General features: G+C 38.2%; 2 protein-coding genes across 5 annotated transcripts in view; one reads left to right on the top strand and one right to left on the bottom strand.

The window, feature by feature from the left end:
• Positions 1-12,606, top strand: part of LOC138761641 (flagellum-associated coiled-coil domain-containing protein 1-like) — a 55,746-nt gene extending 43,140 nt beyond the window's left edge. For all 3 annotated transcript variants that reach the window (XM_069934091.1, XM_069934092.1, XM_069934090.1), the window contains 4 exons: positions 2,032-2,103; positions 4,467-4,556; positions 5,862-5,971; positions 12,104-12,606. In XM_069934091.1, the coding sequence (XP_069790192.1) occupies positions 2,032-2,103; positions 4,467-4,556; positions 5,862-5,971; positions 12,104-12,254 (423 nt within the window). In that variant the 3' untranslated portion in view covers positions 12,255-12,606. The remainder of the gene's footprint in view (positions 1-2,031; positions 2,104-4,466; positions 4,557-5,861; positions 5,972-12,103) is intronic.
• Positions 12,607-13,613: 1,007 nt separating this feature from the next.
• The window catches only part of usp40 (ubiquitin specific peptidase 40), a 217,116-nt gene continuing 206,105 nt past the window's right edge, over positions 13,614-24,624 (bottom strand). For both annotated transcript variants that reach the window (XM_069934087.1, XM_069934088.1), the window contains 4 exons: positions 20,759-20,854; positions 20,278-20,372; positions 17,206-17,322; positions 13,614-15,081 (listed from right to left, as the gene is read on the bottom strand). In XM_069934087.1, the coding sequence (XP_069790188.1) occupies positions 15,009-15,081; positions 17,206-17,322; positions 20,278-20,372; positions 20,759-20,854 (381 nt within the window). In that variant the 3' untranslated portion in view covers positions 13,614-15,008. The remainder of the gene's footprint in view (positions 15,082-17,205; positions 17,323-20,277; positions 20,373-20,758; positions 20,855-24,624) is intronic.

The raw sequence follows: 24,624 nt of genomic DNA, 5'->3' as shown, positions 1-24,624 counted from the left end.
ATGATTATCTTTTCCTTGCCATCATTTGGCTTGTACAGTACTAATAACTTAAGCATAAGTGCTGGAGAAACTCAGCAGGTCACGCAGCATCTTGAGGAGGCAAAGGGTAACTAACGTTTCCTGCCCGAGCTCTTTAGGCAAAAAGCAGGCATCTGAATAAAAAGGTGGCAGGAACATAGGCCAACAGGGAAGAAGTCTTGGGTGGATATGGGTGTGAGGGCAGAAGAGAGTGATAGGGGAGGGGGTAGGTCTCTGAATGGAGACCTCGAGACGTTGGGTACCCTATGCTTCCTGTAGATACCGTGTGACCTGCTGAGTTTCTCCAGCACTTTAGTGTATTGCACTACAATCACAAGTGTCTGCAGACTTTCCTGTTTAACATACATAATTCTTCTGTGTCCTTCCTCCAAAGGTAACATTTAATTTAAATGTCTGAATCTATGAAAGATTGACTAGAATTAGGAAACTCTTTATAATTCCAAAGCTGTGAAGCACCATCTAATGCAATGATATTCTATTATCCAGTATACATATTCACCTGGGTGTTTAATTGGCAGAGTTAAAATTCTGCTTATGAGTTTTGATCAGCTGAATGGGTTTTCCACAAATTAAAAATTTATTTTATTATTTTTGGTAGAATATTTTTCTACTTTTATTATTATTTATTTAGACGTAGAGCATGGTGACAAGCTATTTCGGTCCATGAGCCTGTGCTGCTCAATTACACCCAATTAGCCTACAACTTGAGTGATGGGAGGAATCCCACGCAGACACGGGGAAGAACGTACAAACTCCTTACAGACAGCATGGGATTTGAAAGACGGTCCCAATCGCTGATGCTGCAACACCACCCCAGAATTGTGTCCAGCTCATACAACACAAGGCGGCGTAACTTTTCTGCACCTTTTTCTGATCAGAGGATACATTATAAAAGTGATGTATTTACCGTGCTGTATGTTATTGTGGTCTGTGTAGGTTACACATCCTAATCAAGTGAAGGCTATGGTTTTGCAATTCTGAATTTAGGATAAATTTTTTTTTAAAATGACATTTTTGGTACAAATGACTTTTTAACTTACTATCTTCATCCTATTAAACATGATACCATTTTGAAACTAACATCAACAAAGAAATTTGGAATAGATGGGCCAGATGGCAACCCTTATTTTGGCTGAGCATTCCAAGGCAGATGTCCCAAAAGCTTCTGTATTTTTATTTGCCTGAATCAATGGCTTATTGCATTGCTAAAAAGTTGAGTTTAAATCCCATTAGTGCGTGTTTTTGAGTTTATTGGTTCCTTTAAAATATCAATTTTGTAATTCCCCTCCCTCCCCAAACACCAAGGAAAATCAAAATAAAAAGACAGAAGATGGTAAAGGAAAAAAAAATCAAGAAAAAAATCAGCCTTTGTAATCGACTTCCACTCTTTGAGGTGCTTCACTTCTACATCCCACTTAAGGGAGAAAGGAAGAAGAGTGATTCTTAATGCATGATGTGTCCTGTTAACCGAAGGAAGTCAATGACCTTATGACATAGATGCACCAATTCACCATGAGGTGAAGTGAACCATTCACTGCGATGTGTTACTGTTCAGAGTTGAGCCTAGACAGTGAATAGGACAGTTATTACTGGTGAGCATTGGGATATCAAAGGGAAGCCACGCGCATTTTAAATCAGGGATTGGTTTGAATTGATCTCGTGCCTTCTACGCTGTTAACCCAAGCTATCGCCGATGTTGTTTGTCATTGTAGTTTTTAAAAATCTGTCCCAATTTAAATTCTCTAACCCTACAAAGTGGGGAATTTTCCTGTTTACACTCACTTCAAAATATACTACTGTTCAAATTGAAGGTTAAAAAAAATCTTGGATGTTTGGCAAATGTAACTGGATGTGAACTTAAAACTACAACTATCTTTTTGTATTACATGCAAACTGTTTTTCCATTCAATTAGTTGCAATTTTTTCAGTTTGATTAGCTGAGGTTTGTTAATCTTTTAATTGTTGATTTGCTCTTTGATTCTCCTTTTTTAGGAAGCTGCTGGCAAGTACAGGGCCATCTCTGGCACGCTTGATGAGCTAAGCAAATCAAAGCAGAAGATACAGGTATAAACATGTACGGCCAACAACTATTCAGAATAATGTTGATCAAGATAATGCAACTGAGGAGTACTGTGAACAAAGAGGGACTCAGTAGGACAGGCAGCAGCTACAAAGAGGAACAGTCAGTCAATGTTTTGAGTTGGGACACTTTACGAGATTATAGTGAGAAGGGGAGATCAAGTGATCAGGTTTTGGACAAATGAAAGTGGAAGAGGTGGAGAGATGGGGAAGGGGAAATGAGGCAAGGGAAAAAGGTTACAGAAAACGATGAGAACTGGGAGCAAGTAAAGGAGATATGGAAACAGTGGAACTGGATAGTGGTGGAGTTGCCTGAAGAAGACCAAGGAGCAGAAATAGTTTATTCAGTACATCAAGTCTGCCCCGCCATTTAATCATGCACTGATCCATTTCCCCACTCAGCCCCACTGCCCGGCCTTCTCCCTATAACCTGTTGATCTGTCTTAAATACAGCCAATGCCATTGGGGTTAAGGCTGTACAAGAAGAATGATGGGTCATTCTTCAAATGTAGCCTCACCCTGGCAATGGCCGAGTCTGAAGTCAGGTGTGTCTGTGCATGAAGAGTTAAAATGGCTAGCAAGTGGGAGTTCCACCTTGGTCTGTGTAATGTTGGTCACTGTACCCAAGGATGTACTGCCTTGGACTTGGTACCCTGTAAGTTCATTGGATAAGATTACATGGGTGAGGACTGAGTAGCAATCACAGTGAAACTCAAGATTCTGAGGGTGTTGGATGGGCTCTTTCCTCACTGGAATTATAGAAGAAGCTGGCGCAAGATCAGGATTAGAAGTAATTGTGAGGGAGGGTTGGAGTCTCTATCTTCGAACGATGTGGGTGCTTAGGTGGCTGAGATTAATGGAGTTTTGAACACTAAGGGAAGTGAGGGAATAAGAAATACTAGGATTCAGAATGGCATCAGCAACATGGACTGCAGTGATCAAAAATAGCTGATAGACTTGAGATATGAGAAGGCCGGGACATTTCTCCATGGAGCTTGGAAGGCCTTATCGAGGCTTAAAATCAGGAGGGGCATAGATAAAAGTAGTCATAGCTTTTTTACAGGATAGGGGAACCCAGAACTAGAGGGTAAATTTAAGGTGAGAGGGGAAAGATTTAACTGTTTTTAAGGAGTTTGTATGTTCTCCCCGTGTCTGCATGGATTTTTTCTGGATGGTCTGGTTTCCTCCCACTCTTCAAAAATGTACTAGGTTGTAGGTTAATGGGGTGTAATTTGGGCGACACAGACTCATAGGGCAGTTTTGTGTGTCTAATTTTTAAAAAAATCAATTTAGAATCTGGAGAAACATTGTTTGACTTGTGGAATTTCTCCAGCATTGTGTTTTAACTTAAACTATGGTGTCTACAGATTTTCGTGTTTTACTTCAAGTTCAGTTGTCGCATGTACGGTGAGTACGGTGAGAAGGTTGTGTTTGGCAAGCATTCCCGCTGGACGACCCAGACACTGTACATCAAGCCAGACAAAGAAATTCCGTTTCAAAGAGATCAGTTGGTACAAAGTAAAAATACAAAATAATTTTCCTTCAGTGAGATTCATTATGACATGGTTGCAGCATGGAGAAATGAACTTGGAGTTTGATAATATTGGTGCTGGCTGATAAATGGGAAGAGCTTGGTTAAATTGGGCCAAAGAGCCTGTTTCTGTGCTGTAGAAGTTTGACTTTATTAGAGCAATCTTATTTGCGTGGTTTGGAATATTAAGGGTTAGGATATAGATAAGGAATTTTATCAACTCTCGGCTGCCGAGATGAGCAGGGAAATGGGAGTTTGTACACACATGCGTTTTGGTAGAGATGTATTAGATTGAAATATTGCAGCGGAAATTGGTTGAATGTAACCAATTTTACATTGTTCTGGGACTTTATGAACCAAATTATATTTTCCTATTCAGGTTTTGGATTTTTTTTCTAAGTTGTTTGACTCCGGCTGGAGAGCGAGAGGTGGCTACTGCAAATCACAAATCAAACTGTTATTCTTGTTTCTTCAAAATATTGTTTAATCATAAGAGAGGTTTTGTACTGCAGCCTGTAAAATTACCGGGCTTGCAACTAAAAACAGCTCTGGTCAGTCATGACTTAAAAGGTCCCACCTCTACATTTTGCACAGAAAACTCCCAAGCTGAGAGGAATTCAAAGTTGTCTAAATAGTTTTGCACACCATTATTCTTTCATAATAGCAAAATCCCATCCAGGACATAGGATAAATGAACAGGAATAGAAATGACTTGATGGTCTTTGTCCCCATAAAGAATTCTGAGGAGGAATTGTTCAGTGGCAGGGTAATTTATAGTGCAAAACATGGTAACATTTGACCTAATTCGATTTTATAGGATCTGCAGGAACAACTGGAAAAGAAGACAGAAGAGCTATTGCAACAGACTGAACACCTAAACAATGTCATGGGACAGCTACAGTCGATGGTAATCAGAAGTTTGATCAATTTTGTGTGAGCATTATGAGTCTTGGGAAGCAATGGCCAGTTTAGTAACGGTTCAGAATTACAAATTGTGAATAGCATAGCAGGAGCTGAGTTTGCATGAACAAGAGAAGCTGAGGGACTTAGCAGGTCAGACAGGATCCATGAGTTAAAATGTTCAGTCAGCATTTTAGGTTGGGACCCGTTATTAAGTGCCAGAAGGTTTTGACGACGAGTCCTGACCTGAAACATTGATTGTTCATTTCACCTTGAGGTGCCACCTGACCCACTGAGTGCCTCCGGATTTGAGCAGTTTTTGTGTTTCTTTTATTTGGCCCCACATCAGGAGATCATGGGATAACCTCCCAATGTAGGCACCATTTAAGCGATGGTCTGCGACACACAGGTAGATGTTGAGGATTCCATTAGCTTATTGGAAAAGGGTTGATATTTTGTTAATATAGTTACATTTACCCTTTTTAGGAGGGTTGGCAAATTGTATTGATCTTGTATGTAAATATTTGCACTGCAGTCACTACACTAAGTACTTGGGAATAAGGCTTTGCAGCGTCTTCAGGAACATCCAGAATTTTGGAGGAAGTGGCTCTTCAATGGACATTCAAAACATGACAGTTAAGGCTGCTTCTAAAATGGGTCAGAAACACCAGTGACCACCTGCTGCTTTATCTAATTTCAGTTCGACAAATTCCTGAGCTTTAAATTCTATTTCATAAGGGAACCAGCTGTTTGAAGTGGCAGATAACATTTTACCATCATTGGAGCAAGAGGAAATAAGGAAGATAAATTTTGCTCACATTGGTGAGGGATAAAAGAGCTGACACTACCAAAAGAAACATTGGCTTCCGGTCTAAAATGACCTGGGATATCTGACAGCCTTCACCTCTGCTTTACACCAGGAAAGCATGAAATGGGGCCTCTCACCAATTGCAGTCTGCTCTGCCTTGCTGGACACCGTTAGGTGTGATGGGCTCTGCACGCATGGAAAGTAGTTCCAACAAGTCTGGGTAGTGAGCTGGATCTAGCCCACGAAAAGATTGTAAAACCATGACAAGATGATCATATTGCTGGAATTTTTGCTACTTTGCAAAAAAAAGTATAAATATGTATTTTTCAAAGTAAACACAATGTTCTTGTTGATGATGGAGTTTTGAGCAGAGGATGTAAATGTAGCCACTGGTTCTCCCTAATGCATAGTAGACATAGCCTCTCAATGGGCACATCCCTCTCTGGATGTCACAGATTTAGAACGGTGTCTGCCCTAATTTACAAAATCCATTTCTATTTTCAGGAAGTGAAACTGACCAAATTTGAAGGACTCCACAAGACAGATATAGGCAATCTCCAGAGGAAATATTTGGCTTCCATCGAGTCTTTGGAGAATCAAAACATCGACCTGAAGTAAGAATGTAATCCCTTTCCTTTAATAATAAAAATTATAATTTAGAGTAAGATCACAACTAAACTTTATGAATATTTTATTTTGTTATTTCCATAAATATACATATCAAAGTTTTCTATTTTCAAGATATATGTGTGTGTATAGGAGAGAGTATGACACACACACACACCCCCTTCCCCTCTCTCTCAACTGTTCATCTCTGTCTTCCATGGTGCTCTTGGTAAAGGGGAGTTGGATTTCCAAGAAATTGCTACACATTTCTTAGCCACATTTAAAGCTATTTTAACAAATGAAATTTGGAATTTAGTTAGTTTATTACTTATTTCAATAGTTTCCCGAAATATCCTGCCAGAAAGGACTCACCTTCACACACGACCACGTGTAAATGTTCCTATTCCACATCTCCGATATTTCCGATTTTCATTGATCTAACTTCTGTGGTGTGAGATATAATTGGTGTAGGAAATTATATTGTACTAATCCGTATCTTGCATTTATAATTGATGTCATGATATCCAAACACCAATTATTGCAACTCCTAAATCCGACTCCCATCTCTCTCTCGATCTCTGTAAACCTGGTTTTGCACTTCCATTTTGGTGGGCAAACTACATTTTATATATAAATTTAGGTGTATTCCCCAGCCAAACTGTTCATTTCATCTCACTCATTTCAGTTGGGGCCAAGTTTGCACCTCACCTTTCTCTTAAGAGCGATCTTAACTAGAGAAAGTCCCATTAGCCACTCCATACTTATTTCTTAATTTTTCAAAAGAGATAAGAGAGCCTTCCATATAGCCATCATCAACATATCTTATTCTTTTTCTTTTGTTACCCAGATTCATAGGCAGTAGTACATTTTTACATCATGGTGTTCTTCATGATACATTGATTTAATTCTTGTTACTGACTTAACATTCCACTTAGAAATAAAGACCTTTGTTGTCTCCTCTTTTATTCAATTCAGTCCAATTCGAATCCATGAAGGGGGACTGCTTTCTTCAAAGAAAGATGATAAATATCTCTTGTGCTGATAGATAATACTTCTTAAAATTCAGGTGTCCAAGTCCTCCCAGTTTATAGTCCCATGTTACTTTTTCAGTGCAATTCTTGGTACTTCATTATTCAACAGGAATTGTCTTAAACAATTATGTAATAATTTCAAGAAATTTTTAGTGCAATAGACAATGATTGAAAGAGATACAGTCGTCTTGGCATTACCTTCATTTTTATACAATTTACCCTCCCTATTAATGTAATCGGCAGATCTTTCCATTTCTTTTTGTCTTTTTTCTAATAGAGGGAAATAATTAAACTAATGTAAATTATCATGTAATTATTCTTATGTATTTAATTCTACTACCTTTTTGGTATCTTTCAAAAAGTTCTGCAATGGCATTATCTCACTTTGACCCATATTGATTTTATATCCTGATATTCTTCCATATTGCTTGTAATCTTATCAGTGATTTGTCTGGGTCAAACATGTACAATAACACTTAATCAGCAAATAAATTAATTTTGTTCTTCCTGTCCAATTTTGAAGCCTTTAATGCCCAGATCTCTCTTCATAGTCTTCACCAGAGGTTCAATAGTTCGTATGAATAGTGATGGGGATACCCCTGTCTACTTGATCTACTCAAGAGAAAAATAGATAACATTTGGTTATTAGTTATAATTTTAGCCTGTGGCTTATGATAGAGTTTTTGTACAATTTATAAATTTTCTACCTACACCAAATTATTCCATCATTTTATATGAGAAGACTATTCTAGTTGGTCGAATGCCTTTTCTGCATCTAAACAAATAGTTATGTTTGTATTCAACCTTGCCATATGTATTATATTGAATAATCTACCTAGACTATTTGAAGAATGTCTTCCTTTAACAAATCCCACCTGATCTGAATGTATTAATGTTGGTAAATACTCACCCAATCTGTTGGCTCGTGCCTTTGCTAGAATGTTATCATCTCTATAATGAGGTTTTTAATGGGTCTCTACCTTTCTTTAGCAGCATTGTAATTTTCGCAGTTGAATAAGTTTCCGGGGGGGGGGGTTTGGGTCTCCACCGCCTCGACCAACACACCCATCAAATGAGGCATCAACAAATCTTTAAATTGTCTCTAAAACTCAGGAGGGAACTCATCTCCTCCCACTTGTAAAGTACCCAGAGCTTTCTCTTTTTCTTCCCCTGTAAAAGGTACATCTAAGTCATCCTTTTCTCTCTCTTCTAGTTTAGGAAGTTCAACATTTTTAAAAATTTTTTCCATATCCTACTAATTCTGATTGATATAGTTTCATATAGTGTTGTCTAAATGTATTTTTTTTGATTATATGTTATACTATCAATTTCTATGGCATTTATCATTCTGGATGACTCCTCTGCTTTAATCTGCCAAGATAACCTAGTTCATAATATTTTTGTTTAGCTTTTAATATCATTTTCCCCCATTCTATATGTTTGTAATGTACCATATTGTAACTTTTTATTCTGCTCCTGATAGTCCTTTTCCAATTTTGTTATATCCTTCTCTCGACCTTCTCTTGCATATTCTCTCCTAAGATTTTTTGTATAGGAAATAATTCGTTCCCTCAAATAAGCTTTAAGCATACTCCATATTAGAAAACTGTTTTCACAAATATCCTTCCTCTTTAATAATGTAACATTAATACACCATCTATACCTACTTTCTTGTTTTTCCATTATTGTTAACAGCAAGTGGTCTGATAAAAGTCTTGTCAAATATTCTGCTTTTACCACTGTACTTTGTAACTGGGCAGACATTAAAAATAAGTCAATCCTTGTATGTGAATCATGTACCCTTGAATCTCTTTCTAACAGGTTGAACTGCCTCCATATATCAATAAAATTTAAATCCTTCATAAATAATAGTCATTTTTGCAGCTTTCACCCTTGTTATTGTTCTCGGTGATTTGTCCAATATTGGATCTAAGCACAAATCGAAATCTCTGCAGTTTTTACAAAGACATCCTTCATCATCATAGTTTGGGGTGTATACGTTCATGATTCTGCATAAATTTTATAATGTGCCATTACAAATCTCAAGTTAATGCCTCTTCTATTATTATTGGTATATTTTTATTAATTAAAATTACTACACCTCTTGCTTTTGATCCAAATGAAGATGATATTACTTTTCCCACCCATCCTCTTTTTCATGTTCCAATTTGGCAAGATGTGTTTCTTGTAAAAAGACTATCTGCCTTTAATTTTTTTTTGGTATGCCAAGACCTGTTTTTTCTTTGCTTCCCGTTAATTCCATTAACATTAAAAATAATAAATTTTAATGTTCTATCCATATTCTTCTTTAAAACATTTTTTTCAAACAGTAAAATCTCTGGCTCTTTAAATAATAACGTGTTCCTTCCCCTTTAAGAAAAACACCCGCAGATTCTCTTGAGGAATAAGAACCCCTCCCTTTAGCACCATCTTTTTTTTCTTCTCCTTTCCAGGTACCATTCTCCCCCTTAGACCGGCGTCTCCACCCTCCTACCACTTTTCCTGAGCTCTCCTTGGGCATTTCTATGCTCTTTAAATATAAGACTGTTTAACAAAAATAAATAAATACAAACATTACTTATCATAGTAATGTAATAAATATTTTCACCATCTTCTCCCTCAGCAACCTGAATCTCTTTTTAATATAAATTTCGCAGAGTCTTCCACCTCGTTCTTAGTCTTGAAAAATCGACAGTTCCCTTCCACTACTTTGACCCTCAGTCACGGGATATATCATTGATTTTGTCAAGATTGACTTTTCGCATCTTCAAATTCTTTGTTTAATCAGGCTAAAGTCTTGAAAAAATAGTACCTTTTCATGATCAACCTCGACTGGGCCATTATTCTGCTTAAGAGTAATCATGCGCTGCCTTTCTTAGTAGTTTAAAAGTCTCACCAGAACTGGTCTTGGTCTCTGATCACCGGCTCTTCTGGGTCCGAGTGTTCAGTGAGCAATCTCGTATGGGGGTTTTCTCCCAACACTTGTGGGATCCATTTTTGAAAAAGGTTCCTGCCTTTAGTCCAATAATTCAGACATTATTCCGTTGACTAAAGTTCTCCATATGGTCAATTTTTTCCAGCAGTCCTTGTTTATCCAACTCCCATTCTTTGGCTGTTTTTCATGTGTTTTCTTAGCTCGACCCATTCTCTCCATCAGGTCTTCAACAATTTATTTTCTTTCGGTCATTTTCTCTGTCATGTCCATCACCATTTCAACACACTTTTGAAATGTTTATTCAAATTCTTCATTTTTTCAAGAATGATGTTCAATTCTTGACCTGACTCCCCAGTTCTGCCAGTCCCATTGTCATTTTTGCACTGTTCCCTTTCAGACTTTCACCCAATATTCCCAGTTGAATAGAAGCTTCTTCAATCTTTGTTCTCAGCTGGCTTGGCTTCTTTGTGCTAGTTTTATCCATTTTTAATGAAGAAAATCTTGATTTTCAAATTTTGACTGCCTTAACTCCTTTGCACAGTCACGCCATCTTTCTGAAAATATCTGTACATGTTTGTACAATTTCGGTCCTGAAGTCGCCCTAGACAACTTGTCTGAGACTATCCCACCATGGGAAACAACCTTTCAACATTCAAAATGTTTCAATGAGATTCTTCACCATTCTCCTAAATTTCCAATGAATACAGAAGCTATGTGATGACCCTTTCATTCCCAGAATCATTCTTGTGAACCCTCTCCAATGTCAGCACATCCTTTCTTAAATGAAGAGCCCAAAACTGTTCACAATAGTCCAGGTGAGGTCTTACTATTGTTTTAAAGCCTCAACATCACATCTTGCTTTTATATTCTATTCCTCTTGAATTGAATGCCAGCATTGCATTTGGCCTCTTCACCACCGACTCAACCTGCAAGTTTACCCTCAGGCTATCCTGCATGAGGACTCTCAGGTCCCATTGCATCTGGGTATTTTCAGTTTTCTCTACCAAAATGCAATACTGTTTACTGTTCTCTTAATCTGTCTATGTCCCTTTGAGGCCTCACTGCTCCTCCACCCATCTTCGTATCATTTGCCAACTTGGCCAATAATCCAATAATCCAAATCACTAATTTACAACATAAAACTTGCTCAATTGATCAGACCTTTTTACATACACTCAGTATGCATGAGAAATACTGTATACACAGGACTCTACCATTTCAATTTAAATGTAAACAAGGGTTCTTCTATTTTTTGGTTGACTAATTTTTGTTTAGTCCTTTTGTCACTAAATAAAGGAACTGTAAACAAATTCAAAACTCCCTCAAGTCATCACAGCACTAGAAGCTTCAGGATTCCATGCAAGGATTTTAAACAACATTCTACCTTAAAGCTTCAAAGATCTTTTCCCCACAAATGTGATGAGAATGAATACTGAAGGATTCCTATACATGGAATCTGACAACTACAAAATTTATTTCGAACCAGTAAGTGTAAATTTAGAAAGAGAAGGAGGCTGTTCCAACCTCAGCCACATTTTTAGAGGCAGAGAGATTCAGCACAGAAACAGGTCCTCTCTGTGTCCACTAAACCCACACTATCCATGTATCTGTCTATTTTTTCTAAACATAGCAATTTCCTCCAGCAGCCCATTCCATACAACTACTACCATACGTGGGGAAAAAAAGTTAACCCTAGAGTCCTGTTCCCCCATCACCTAAAACCTATGTCCTCTTGTTACTGATTGGGCAAAATACTGCATTCACCCACACAGTGTTAGAATTTACAACAACTGGCACATTTTTCGGATGTGGGAACATGTGCAAATTGCGCTGGAGGTTGGGATTGAACCTGCCATCCAATATCTTGCCTATTAAAAAAAAGCCAAGTGCCCTTTTTTTTGCTATATACAAATTACATATAATACTTCAGTGTGAGACGATATCTTTTCCCCTTCAAATAGGAATTCTCTGTATTTGAAAGAACACAGAATGATTAGTAAACAGGTGAGCAACTTATCATGAGGGCCTTGCTGTTAAAATCCATAACTGACTTGAAATCTAGAACGGTATAACTGCCAGAAAATCTGTTCCATCGGAAGGGCCGACTTGCAACAGCTTGTCAAAATACATTACTAATAATATTCAAAAATAATCTATATTTTTCCTTTCTCTAGGCAACTGTTTGCAATTAAAGCTGAGGAGTTGTGCCTCCTTAGGGCCAAAATAGAGGAACATGAGAGAAAACAACAGCTCAAAATGAAAGCAAATCTCCAGGTCACTTCTTCTCCAGTTCCTCAAACAGGTGGCAGCAAACTACAAGGCTAGAACTTGTCCAGGTGCTCAGAATAACCTCGTGCATCATGGACCAAGAAACTATGTGTAGAACAAAGATCACCAACGACACTGGTACCTTTTCTTTGATTCAAATGATGTAACTGCTTGATCATCAGTAAATTTAGACAATTAAATGCATCAAGATCATTTGCAAAAACATCATTCAGAGCTTGGATAGCAATATCATCTACTGTTCCAGCAAACGGGTATCTTGAAGTCCAGAATTATCCCATCTTCACTTGCCTTCAATGCACATCTTTTTTTAAAAATGGGAATTCTTGATCAATTGGATTTAGAATTTCTGCAAAAGTACTAAAAAGATTAAAAAGGATTGTGATAAAAATGTTTGAGATTATTTCTTTGAAAGAGCCTGCACAGACATACAGTGATTCTAGTCTCCTGCTGGGAGTAAATAGCTGTCATCTTTTAGGAGAGATCCTGTCTACGGTGACAGTCTAATCTGTGCCCTAGAAAGAGTGTAACCAGTTTTATTGCATTTTGTCTTAAAATTCCACTGTAGTCAAATGCTCACCTTGTACTAAAAAACATTCAATACTTTTATCACAATGAAGCAAATGCAGTATAAGCATTGGTGACCCTTTTTTGGTAGGCAACATAACAACCCGACAAGGTTCACAAACAACTCGATAATGAGCAGAAATTCTCCTTTGACTCTGGTGACCTGCTACCCAGAGAACTCCCTGCCCTTCAAATAATGCACTGAGAATCAAGCAAGTAATGTGCTCCTCCAAATCACGCCCACTTTTCAAATCGCTCCAGAAGTTAGGCAGAGAGTGAACTTGAGGCTCTATATCTGCTGATGAACAAGCCACATAGTATTCATGATTTTAACTTGATCCTGAAATTCCCTCTGCATCATTCAGGGAAATTTTCAGACCTGACTCTTAACTCATGCTTTCATGCACATTGTCTAATATTTCACATAGCTCAGAAATCACATGGAAATATTTCAAGACCTTTAATTATGTCAAGTCAATATAAAAAAGTTTATTTTACTTTTGTACTGTGCCTGTCTACAGTGCATGAACAAGCAATACAACCAATGTTCAGTCTAAAAATCACCATTCTCCCAGTGGTGTAGAATAAAGAATCGTCAAATCCACAAACTCCATTCAAAAAGCTAAAAATGCCTTACCGTGGACTTGAAGCTGTTGTTTCAAATTAGAGCCTGGTTCTCCCTGAAGAATGCAGCATGAAACACTCTTCTGATAGCTTACTAGAAACGGTCAGCGTGAAGCATGCTTGCATTGAGATACAGATTAGTGACATACAGACAAAACTAATGATCCAAACACATTGACAACATATGAAGAAAGAAAACAATAGAACTTTTTGTACAAATTCTTTAATCAATTTATAGAGCTTTACATATGAAATTATTGCATTGTGTGCCTATCCTTGATAAAAAATAAACCAATTTCTTCAGAAAATTCAGTGATCCTCCTCCTCTCCCAGGTTACATTACTCAGAAAAAAAATGCCCAAATTAGGAGCTATCCTTAATCAACTTGTGCAAGGGCGGCACAGATTCAATAGTTCGAATGACCTGATTCCACTTCTATATCTCTAATGGAACTTGAACTGTAAAAATTCTCCATTTGTGTTTTCTATTCCAATGCATGATCTAATTTCCTCACCTCCAACTTACCCGTCTCAACCAAATTACTGGTTGTCCCTCAAACCTGCTGTCAATCACCATCTCCAGTTAATTCAAATGTTCATGCATTTTGGTTTGCAAAGTAGAAGAAACCAAACAGCAAATCTGATAAATTGGGACTAAAATCATTTACAAGCATTAATCGCCTCCTCAATTATAGATAGTCTCTGTTCTTTTACCAAATTATCCAATAATTAACACATTTATGCTTCCTGCTTCATGAAACACTTTTTAAAAAAAAATAAAGCACCTCATGCACTTGCCTAGCTGATTCCATTTCCCTCCATTCCTTACTGGAAAGAAGCATGAAATGGGCAAGAGATACTTCAACTTGAATCAGTACCTAAAAGGATTATATGTTTCAGGTTTTTTAAATGTCTCATAGGATACTTCACTGATTTATAAACAAGCAGAATGCACCCTGTATCTAACGTGATGTGGATGCTGCAAGTTACATTGAGGACTTTGAAGGAGAATTCGACCCATAGAAGTGGGAGATGCGGAGGCCCATTCACTGGAGGGAAAGGATCAATGAGAATCTCCTTTTGGGACAAAGAAGATAGCATTAACAATATACAGGGTCAAATTAAGTACAGCACATGGAATTCATTCTGGGGTTTTTTTAAGTAAAATATTGCAGATGCTGGAAACCAGAAAATGCTGAAAATACAGGAGGAGAGGAAGCGCCTGTAGATACTGAAGCAGAGCTAACATTTAAGTCCTTTCATCAGAACTGTTCCTGTGAAAAATCATCCTAAAAGATTAGCTCAGTTTCAGTGCACAGATGCTGTCTTGTCTTCTCAATAATTTCCAACATTTTCTAATTTTATTATTAATTCTGGGAAAATATTTTGGATGACAATAAATTGTCTATACCAGTTACTGAATAAAAAAGATCTAAACCAGTTAACAGTTTTGAAAGTTTTTTTCTGTGTACTCAAATGCTGGAAAGGTTAGCAATAATCAAGCTTGTCATCTGTTTTCTCATGAAATCACATTGGAACTTTTTAAAAATCTTTTTTGTTCTAGAAAGAAAGTTTTACCTACAGATCTCTGTGATAATGCTCCTCATACTGGACTCTGCAACTTCTCCCTGTCTTCATTCAAATCAGCAACTTCCTTGCACGTTGACAGACCTGTACTACAGATTTTCAGTTCAAAGTGGGAGCAATAAAGTATTTTTTTTAAATGGAACAACCTTCATTTGGCAAACAAATTATAGTGCAACATGATAATTTCATATCATGCCACATACATGCAATAATCATAATTCTCTTGTACAATTCAGAACATATAACACCACTCAAAATCATAATATGTTGTACAATTAATATAATCATCTTAAAATTAAATTGACTGCAACTGCAAAATAATGTTATTTTTAAGGGAACATGGGAGGAGAAATATATGGAAACATAAATTTTTAAAAAAGGTATCTGCTGGAGGAACTCAGTGGGTTGAGAGCATCAGTGGGAGAAAAAGAATGGTCGAGAAAAAGGATGGTCAAAGTTTCAGGCCAGAACCATCATCCAGATTTGATGAAGGGCTTTGGCCCAAAAAGTTAACCGTTCTTTAACTCCTACTGATTTTGCTTGATCTGGGAGTTCTTCTGGTAAATCGCTTCTTGTTCTAGATTCCAGCATCTGGAGTCACTTGATTTCTCAAGATTTCACAGCTGCTATAGACACTGCAGTCTTTCAAAGTCATTCTCTAATTTCTCTTCCACTTACCATTTGCCTTTTTTCATATATAACAGGCAATGTGCCACAAAGGGCAACTACAGATCACTGAAACCCAGGCAGTAGCAAATTTTTTTTTTGGTAACATATAAATTAAATCACAGAAATAGTGCTTGTTCATAAGGACAAAGGAGAGTATTTGTCAAAACATTTCATCCTTGAATGAATTCAATGCAATCTTGACTTTCTGTTACAAAAAATCTCCTGCAACTGTTAGCATTCAGCAGATGTAATTTGATAGTCAATTTCTGTGACGAGGGATCAGTGGACATTTTTTTAAAATGTGGAATGTTTATGACCAGATTCCTGATTTATGAATAGACTTCCCAATGCCTGTGCTACTCAGCATTAGGACCAGGTACAGACATGGTAAAGATTTTTATACATTTAGCACTTGGTTGCACTTATTAAGTAGCAGAACATCCAAAGATTCAAACAGGAGACAAGCTAATGGGTTAGCAGGAAGGAAAAAGGATGTCCTACTAACACACAGAGAAAGTTTTGAGTGTTCTGCAGCCTGTTCATCTTATATCCAAGAGGCTACGGTGCTCTTTAAGGCATTGTGTAAATCAGGCAGCAAAATGACTAGTCAGAAAAATGTGATTAGTTTTCTAGTCATAGGAAGAGTTTAAACAGGAAAACAGTGGCCCTAGAGGATACAGTATGTTACTCCACTTGCGATACATGGCCATACATAAATATTTTTATTTCTTCCCTTACATTATATACTTCAAGTCTACCTCTAATTATCAAATTATCATTAAATAGCAGAATTTCCTTTGAACAGGGAACTCCTGAGGTTGCAAGTGTTCATGTAAGGTACACAGTCCTTGCCAGCAGGTCAGTGTCTCACTGAGATTTAGACCATAAAATCTGTGTTATTCCTCCCCCCCCACAGCCACCTTGTGATTTTAAAAAATTCAAAATTACCACTCGTGTGTGTGCACAGATTTTATGGTCCAATGAACAACTATCCGATCAAAATAAGTGCAAGAGAGATTTTCACATAAACACATTACTAAAGCACTACAATGTTGACATCTGCAATTCTGATGCTTCACACTATTACTGAACACCAATTGCTGGTGTCAGAAGTGTTGACAGTTCTTGGGAATGGAATCCCATTTATTGCATAGGTATTTTATTTTTTAAATTGAATACTTGCATGAAATAAAAATTATTTTAAATGTTCATTCTGGCAATCATTATCCAAAAAAAAATCAAATCCTCTGGAGTTGGATCTTTAATCTGGTCTGCCACTGCATCCTGCTGAAGCTCTCTCCCAAGTCTGAGAAGGTGAAAGGGAATCTCTTCAGAGCAGCAAACAAACTGGAGTGAAGAATCTGCACATCTTGCCCACTTATTCTCCACCGTCACTTTATGAGGGGAAGCCTCTGGCCTCCTTTCCTCCATTGTTTTTCATAGTTGAGTCACTGATTGCTCTTACTCAGCTGTGGGCTTCAGATGCTCATGACAAAAGCTCACTGCTCTTCCAACCTCCCACTTGCAGTTCCCACTGCCATTACCTGAAGTCAGCAACGTTGATGGACAAAGCCACTTCTGGTCTGCGTGAGTGACCACAAATTAGCTGCTTCTCACTGTTTTCTATGGCATTGCCACTCTGATGCCCAGTAGTTTGCTGCCTGTTATGGAAAAAAATGTTAATTTAATCTGCACTTTCAAGTTTTGTATTCAAGCTTTAAACTTAATGCTTCATGCCCTGTGAAAGGCACAGGAACAATTTACTTGCAACTAAGCCATTAAGTTCTTAAGGGCACAGTTACAGTTGAAAACAAGATTCACCTACTCCGTTTTTTTTTCTACTATATGTTTCAATACTTCAAATTTGCAACATCAATTCCTGAAGTATCAAACACTAAATTGTAATCAGACAGATGTAGTTTCTGCACTGTTATGCAACATATCAGAAACAATGGAAGAATTTTAGAGCTCAATTATACATTCAAGATGAAAATCTTTCTTCTTGCTTTTTTATTCTATCCATAACATTTTATCAGAATTTGTCATGAACATGCCACAAAATTTGTGGGGTTTTTTTTGCCACAGAATTACAGGTGCAAATATTGCTATAAATTACTAGTGCAAAAGAAAGTGTCTGTGGTTCATTGTCCATTCAGAAATCTGATGGCAGAGGGAAGAAGCTGTTTTTGTACTGTTGGGTGTTTGTCTTCAGACTGCCGTACCTCCTTCCTCATGCTGGCAGTGTGAAGAGGGCATGGCCTGGGTGGTGAGAGTCCTTGAGGATAGAGGCTGCTTTCTCGAGACACAGCCACTGAAAGATATCCTTAGTGGAGTAAAGACTGGTGCCCATGTTAGCACTGCCCAAGTTCACAACTCTCTGAAGCCTTTCCCTGACCTGTGCATTGGCACCTCCATACCAGATATTGATGCAACCAGTCAGAATGCTCTCCACGGTACACCTGTAGTAATTTCCAAGAGTCTTTGGTGACATACAAAAATCTCATTCAACCCCTCACCAAGTATAGCCATGACTGGGTTAGGGTTTTGCTAGCGTTGAGTGCAAGGTTGTTGTGACAGCACACAACTAGCTGATTTATCTCACTGCTATATACTTCCTCATTCTGTCTAGGATTGTGCTAATGACCAAGGCGTCATCAGCAATTTGTAGATGGCATTTGAATCGTGCCTGGCCACACAGTCATGAGTGTAGAGCGAGTAGTGCAGTGGGCTAAGTACACATCCTTGAAGTGTCCCTGTGTTGATTGTTAGTGAGGAGGAAATATTTCCAATTCATCCAGACTGTGGTCTTCTGATGAGGAAGTCAAGGATCCAGTTGCAGAGGGAAGTGTAGAGGCCCAGGTTTTGGAGTTTGTTGACCAATACAGGAGTGTATGATGATGTTCCTGTTGCTATTGTTTAGGTGGTCCAGGGCTGAGTGGAGAGCCATCGAGATTGCATCTGCTGTGGAGCAATTGTGGCAGAAGGCAAATTGCAATGACTCCAGATCTGTACAAAGGTACGAGTTCATTCTAATCATGACCCACTTATCCTGTTAGCACCTGCAACCTCTCAAGCTGCAGCTTTCTACCAGCAACAAAGAGGTCATGGAGTCTATGGCAGAAGGCATGGGGCCGCTGGAAGAGTGGCACATGATGGTGGAAGGCAGCTCCTCTCCACTCAGCCATATGGAAAACCCTCTCCCGTGACATGGTGGAGACTGTCCGTAATGCTGCAGTCAAAAGAGCAGTCCAGATATGCACGGTGGCAGTGTCTCCTGAGTCAGCAGACACTGACTACCTGGGCACACAATAAGAGTGGTCACCTGGCAGTAGATTGGACCAGGCAATGGGCAAAGAACTGAGGGACGGCCTTGATCTATGACCAGGACAAGACAGTGATCACCAGATGCCTGGCCTGTCAGCAGGTCCCTTGGATATATCCAGAGAGACACAGGAGCAGCCAGATATGACAGATCGACTCTATTGGGCCTCTCCCCCATCAAAATCAGAAACAATATCCCCTGACTATTCCAAGGTAGCAGGTACCATTTGATCACGTGAACCAGGAAAGGGGTACAACACCATTCTCAATCTACAGGATATTATGGGAAATCCAATCTGACCAGGGTTTCCACTTCACAGGCTCTAAGGTGCAGAAATAGCCTGCAGAGTATGGCATCTCATGGCTGTTGCACATACTGTACCATCCACAGACAACGGGGCTGATCAAACGGATGAAAGGGATACTCAAACAGCAGGTCTGGTCACTGATTGCCCACAGCAATGCACAGATTACGTAAAGTTGTAACTTTACGTTTATGTTCCAAGTGCTGGACGGCCAACAGACGTAGATGCTCTTGTTTTTGGATGATCTGCATTGACTGCGTAGTTAAGCCATTGAAATTCCACGGGGATCTTTTACCTAGGTTCGAGTCCTGTTTGCAGCATTAACAGCCTTAGTGTTAGAGGGCTAGACGGCCAACTGTTGCAGAGTGGCGCAGCTAGAAGTCCAGGTTCAATCCTGACCTTGTGGTAGGTTAGTTGGCTAAGCACTGGGGGAAGGGGAGTAGTGGTCACTCTGAAACTATGGGAAAAATAACGTAAGGTTAGTGTAAATGGGTGGCTGGTGGTCAGCATGGGCTTGGTGGGCTGAAGTGCCTGCTTTTGTATTGTAGCTCCATGCAGTTCTAATGCCGAAAGGAAACCATGAATTCCTGACTGGAATGTTCAGAAGCCACATTTTGTTACTTTTGTCCCTCACACCTCAATAATTTAGCATTGTCTCCTAATTCTCTTGTTTTCTGTAACAGACCAGTCTAATTTAAAATTGGAGAGCTTAGTTTATATCCTATTTGTGCAATAGGCACAGAAGACAAGAAGTTCCTGGGAAACACCCGATGTTAGACAGTACAAAGGCAAGAAGCTTGGTTAATGGCACCGAGCTATGAAGAAAGGTATGTTTATTTCCCTGGGAAATAGCTGGTGAAGAGCAGTTCATAAAAACTAAACTAGATCAAAAGCACCCAGTACACTGACCTCTTCAAGCAAAACAGAGCAGCAGTATTTTGATGCTTTTACAGTACAATAAATTGGTAATTTTTTAAACAAATAAGTTACCGTTTGTTCTTAATATTTTCTTCAAGCCTGAGTTTTTCCTTCCCAATGTCATCAGTCACGGTGCTGAAATCTTTATTGTTGTCAATTAACAGATTCTGTGTGCACAAAGTATTGACAGTTATCCAGTGAAGGGTTATCATTTCATTTTTCAGCATATATACACAGAATATATTTGAAAGCTCTGCAGAACTGTATTGTAATCAGCCATGCAAAGGGCAAGACATTTCAAAAAAGAGAGCATTAACCTTGGAGAATCTTGGATAAATCCTGCTGCTCCTTTTGTTACAAAATGAACAGAGAGCCAATAGAGAAAGTGCAAATAGATTGACAACTAAAGTTATCAGAAAAGACCAAACAGCCTGGAATTCTCTTCTAATCTAGAAAAATCACACTAGCAATAAGTTGATTACTGTGCCACAAATCTCCACATAAAGTAAACATTCTGAATGCTGAAACTAATGCAGGTTAGTATCAAACTCACCTTAACTCCAATGACATCTCCATCCTTCAGATAATATGGTGCCCCCTGCAGGTTCTGTAATTTCTTTTTCTTCTTCTTCTTTGAAATTTGTTGGCTCTAAGAGGAAAAAGGTGAGAATCCTAATGCTTACAGTAACAAGCTCAGTAGCACTACAAAACCGTGAGTTAGAGTTCTCCTTGTGTGCTTGACAATATATATTCCCCAACGACTAGCCCAGGCCTGAAATGTTGGCTTCCATTTACTTCCTGTGGATGCTACATGACCTGCTGAGTTTCTCCAGCATATTTGTGTATTATACTAAAAATGAATCAGTTGTCTTTATCATATTACCACTGAAGCTAGATTATGGTCTGTAAATCGGCTGCCATATTTCCCACCTTACAACTTTAACTCTACCTCAATTTTTAAAATGTTGAGACAACCTGAGGTCAGGATAGGAATTGAAAGAAAAATTAGTCTTCATGCAAAATCCAAGTTTTTAAGTAAATACCAGTGAAAATAGTGCACAATTTTAACTCTATAGATTTCAATATAAAGGATGACACTGAGATGACTTAAATAATCAGGGAGTACATATCAATTGTCAGCATCTTCATGTCAATGCCATTGTTAAATTGTGGGAAGAATTAAAAAATTGTTGCCTCATGCAAACATTACACCCCTTGTGGCAAAAATGTAAATTTTTATTAATAGTGTAGTTGACATAAGTCTGTCAATTCGTTTTCAGGCTGATCTTTGGCTTGGCTTCGCGGACGAAGATTTATGGAGGGGTAATGTCCACGTCAGCTGCAGGCTCGTTTGTGGCTGACAAGTCCGATGCGGGACAGGCAGACACGGTTGCAGCGGTTGCAAGGGAAAATTGGTTGGTTGGAGTTGGGTGTTGGGTTTTTCCTCCTTTGTCTTTTGTCAGTGAGGTGGGCTCTGCGGTCTTCTTCAAAGGAGGTTGCTGCCCGCCGAACTGTGAGGCGCCAAGATGCACGGTTTGAGGCGATATCAGCCCACTGGCAGTGGTCAATGTGGCAGGCACCAAGAGATTTCTTTTGGCAGTCCTTGTACCTCTTCTTTGGTGCACCTCTGTCACAGTGGCCAATGGAGAGCTCGCCATATAACACGATCTTGGGAAGGTGATGGTCCTCCATTCTGGAGGCTGATAAGGAACAAGTTAATCACATTCAGAGTTAGGGAAAGATTGCTTTGCTTTCCCTCACACACAGGCCAAGGAGACAACGTTTGACCTGATCCAGTCCCAGAGGAGAACGCCAACAGACTGTCACCTGCCCCTCATGCTGCAAAGAACCGACTCGCCGGAACATTTTCCATGTCCATCAGCTTTCCTGTCCTGTGGCCATTTATTTGTCCCCAATGATACATTCAGGCCTGGATGTACCAAGCGCTTTGGATGCTTCCTGGTCTCCCTGCACTACCTCACGTAAGAAGCAACAGAAAATGTTGGTAGGAGTTGTCTACAAGTCTCCAAACAGCAACGGCAACATAAGAGGATGGCATTAAACAGAAAATTAGAGATGCATATTACAAAGGTACTATGGTCATGGGCAACTTTAATCTACACATAGATCGGTCAAACTAAATTAGCAATATTGTAGCGGATGACTTCCCAAAGCATATATGGAATGATTGTTTTTTTTACATTATGACATGTTGTACTGCTCAATAAGAAGGGTAGTAATCCAGATGTAGGGGTTCAACAGGGGAGTGTGAACATGATTGAATTCTTTATCAAAATGGTAAGCAAATTGGTTTAATTTGCAACTGCAACACTGTTGAAAAGCGTAACAGTGGATAGGATGATGGCTTAACCACTGCAATTAAACAATACTTTCTGATGCAAAAATACAAACAGCAGTATGACCCAACTTTGGCTAACAACTGAAATTAAGAATGGTATTGTATCCTCAGAGAATTAATACAAAGTTGCCAGAAAAGGAAGCAATTCAATAAAAAGAATGCCAGATTGAGTAATTGCAGAAATTAAAGAAAGATGGCAGTATGGCTTTACCTAATCTTAGACTCTATTATTGGGCAGTTAACAACTGCTATATTATTTCCTGGATCTACTATTCTGATAAATTTGAACACCCTTATTGGGTAGATTTGGATTTGAATTCCGTGCAGAGGTATTCAGTAGCCTCTTTATTGGTAAAGGTAAAATTATTGTCACATAATACAACATTTAGAATGTAACATACATGAAATTCTTTAACTTTGTCTACTGAAAGGAAGACAGTCACCACTTTGTCAAGTGCCCCTCACAGAAGAGGCCCCAGTGAGGAACAAACTCACAACCCCTGGTTTACAAGACCAGTGCTCTAACCACTGAGCTGTAACAGCTCTTCCTTTTACACTTTCTAAAATTAGTAGGCATACTTTCAACCCAATACTTAAACATACATTACGGATTTGGTTTCAATTTCGGAAATTCTTTGACTTGAACATTTTTAGTTTATATAGTACCATTTCTCTTGATTATTTTTTTCAACTGTCTATAAATGATCAAGCCTTCTCTTTTTGGAAAGTTAAAGGAATTGCTTCTTTTTCAGATTTGTTTATAGATAGTAGCTTAATGTTTTTTGTACAATTAACCATACCATATAACCATCTACCCAATTTTTTTTTAGATACTTCCAAATAAGACATTTTCAGAATACTTTACACTACCTAACTTTCTAATCTTGTACCAACCGGATTTGATTGATACTTTTTTTCATTTGAACCTTTCTCATAAGGGTTTAATAAGTAACGTTTATAATAAGTTATTAAGATTGCAATCAAATTCTAATGACAAAATTAAAAGGGCCTGGGAAGAGGAACTTCAGTTACATCTTCCAAAGGAATCATGGGAGAAGATTATTGGATTGATTAATACCTCTTCAATCTGTGCTCATCATTCTTTGATTCAGTTTAAGCGGTACATCGGGCTCATATGTCGAAAGACAAATTGGCCCATATTTTTTCTAACATTAGTCCTATTTGTAAATCAGAAGTGGCTTCTCTAAGTCGTCTGTTTTGGTCATGTCCTACGTTGGAGAGGTATTGGATAGATATTTTTAAGACCTTGTCAGCTATACTGGATATCAGTTTGCCACCTAAACTATTGCCTGCCCTTTTTGGAATCAAGGTTCCAGAAGTGGGATGTGCTCCCACTTCAATACATCATGCCGTAGCCTTTTCTACATTATTGGCGAGAAGAGCTATTTTATTTAAATTGAAAGATTCGAGTCCACCTACTTTGACCTAATGGTTCTCTCAAATTATGTCATGTATAATTTAAAGAAAGTTTGGAGTCAGTACACTTGAGACTTCTGTTAAATTTGAAGAGACTTGGCGACCTTTTATAAATTATTTCCACGTGAGTTAGTATAATTATTTTCCCTTCTGGACTATTTTATTTCTTTTCTCTTTATTGGTGAAGACCAGACAATTATTTTTTATTAATAAATTCTCAGGAGAGGCTGCCCAGACCTTTTTTTTTCTTAGATTAGAGGGGTTTTATATAATAAAACTTTTCCTTTTTTCAGATTTCAGTTTGAGGAGAACATATTCGTTAATTGTGGTGTAATACAATATGTTAGTTCATATGATGTCACGTAGATTGAAAAAGAAAGAAGGGATCAATTCAGAGGATTTAGAACAAGTGTAAACACAATAAAAGTGGACTATTAAAACATTGATAGGTTGCAAACTAAAAAAGATTAGTGAACACAAATATAGATCTCTTGCAGTCAGAAATTGAAGAATTTGTAATAGGGAACAAATAAATGGAAAGACAATTAAACAAATGAGACACAAATAACATACCAGAAAGGAAGAGAATCAAGACTCTAATGAAAAGGTACGAGTAAAAGTAA

The sequence above is a fragment of the Narcine bancroftii genome, chromosome 4, assembly GCF_036971445.1.
Source record: "Narcine bancroftii isolate sNarBan1 chromosome 4, sNarBan1.hap1, whole genome shotgun sequence".
Classification (NCBI taxonomy): domain Eukaryota; kingdom Metazoa; phylum Chordata; class Chondrichthyes; order Torpediniformes; family Narcinidae; genus Narcine; species Narcine bancroftii.
The sequence above is the reverse complement of the archived record's forward strand: the minus strand, read 5'-3'. Positions and strand labels throughout refer to the sequence as shown.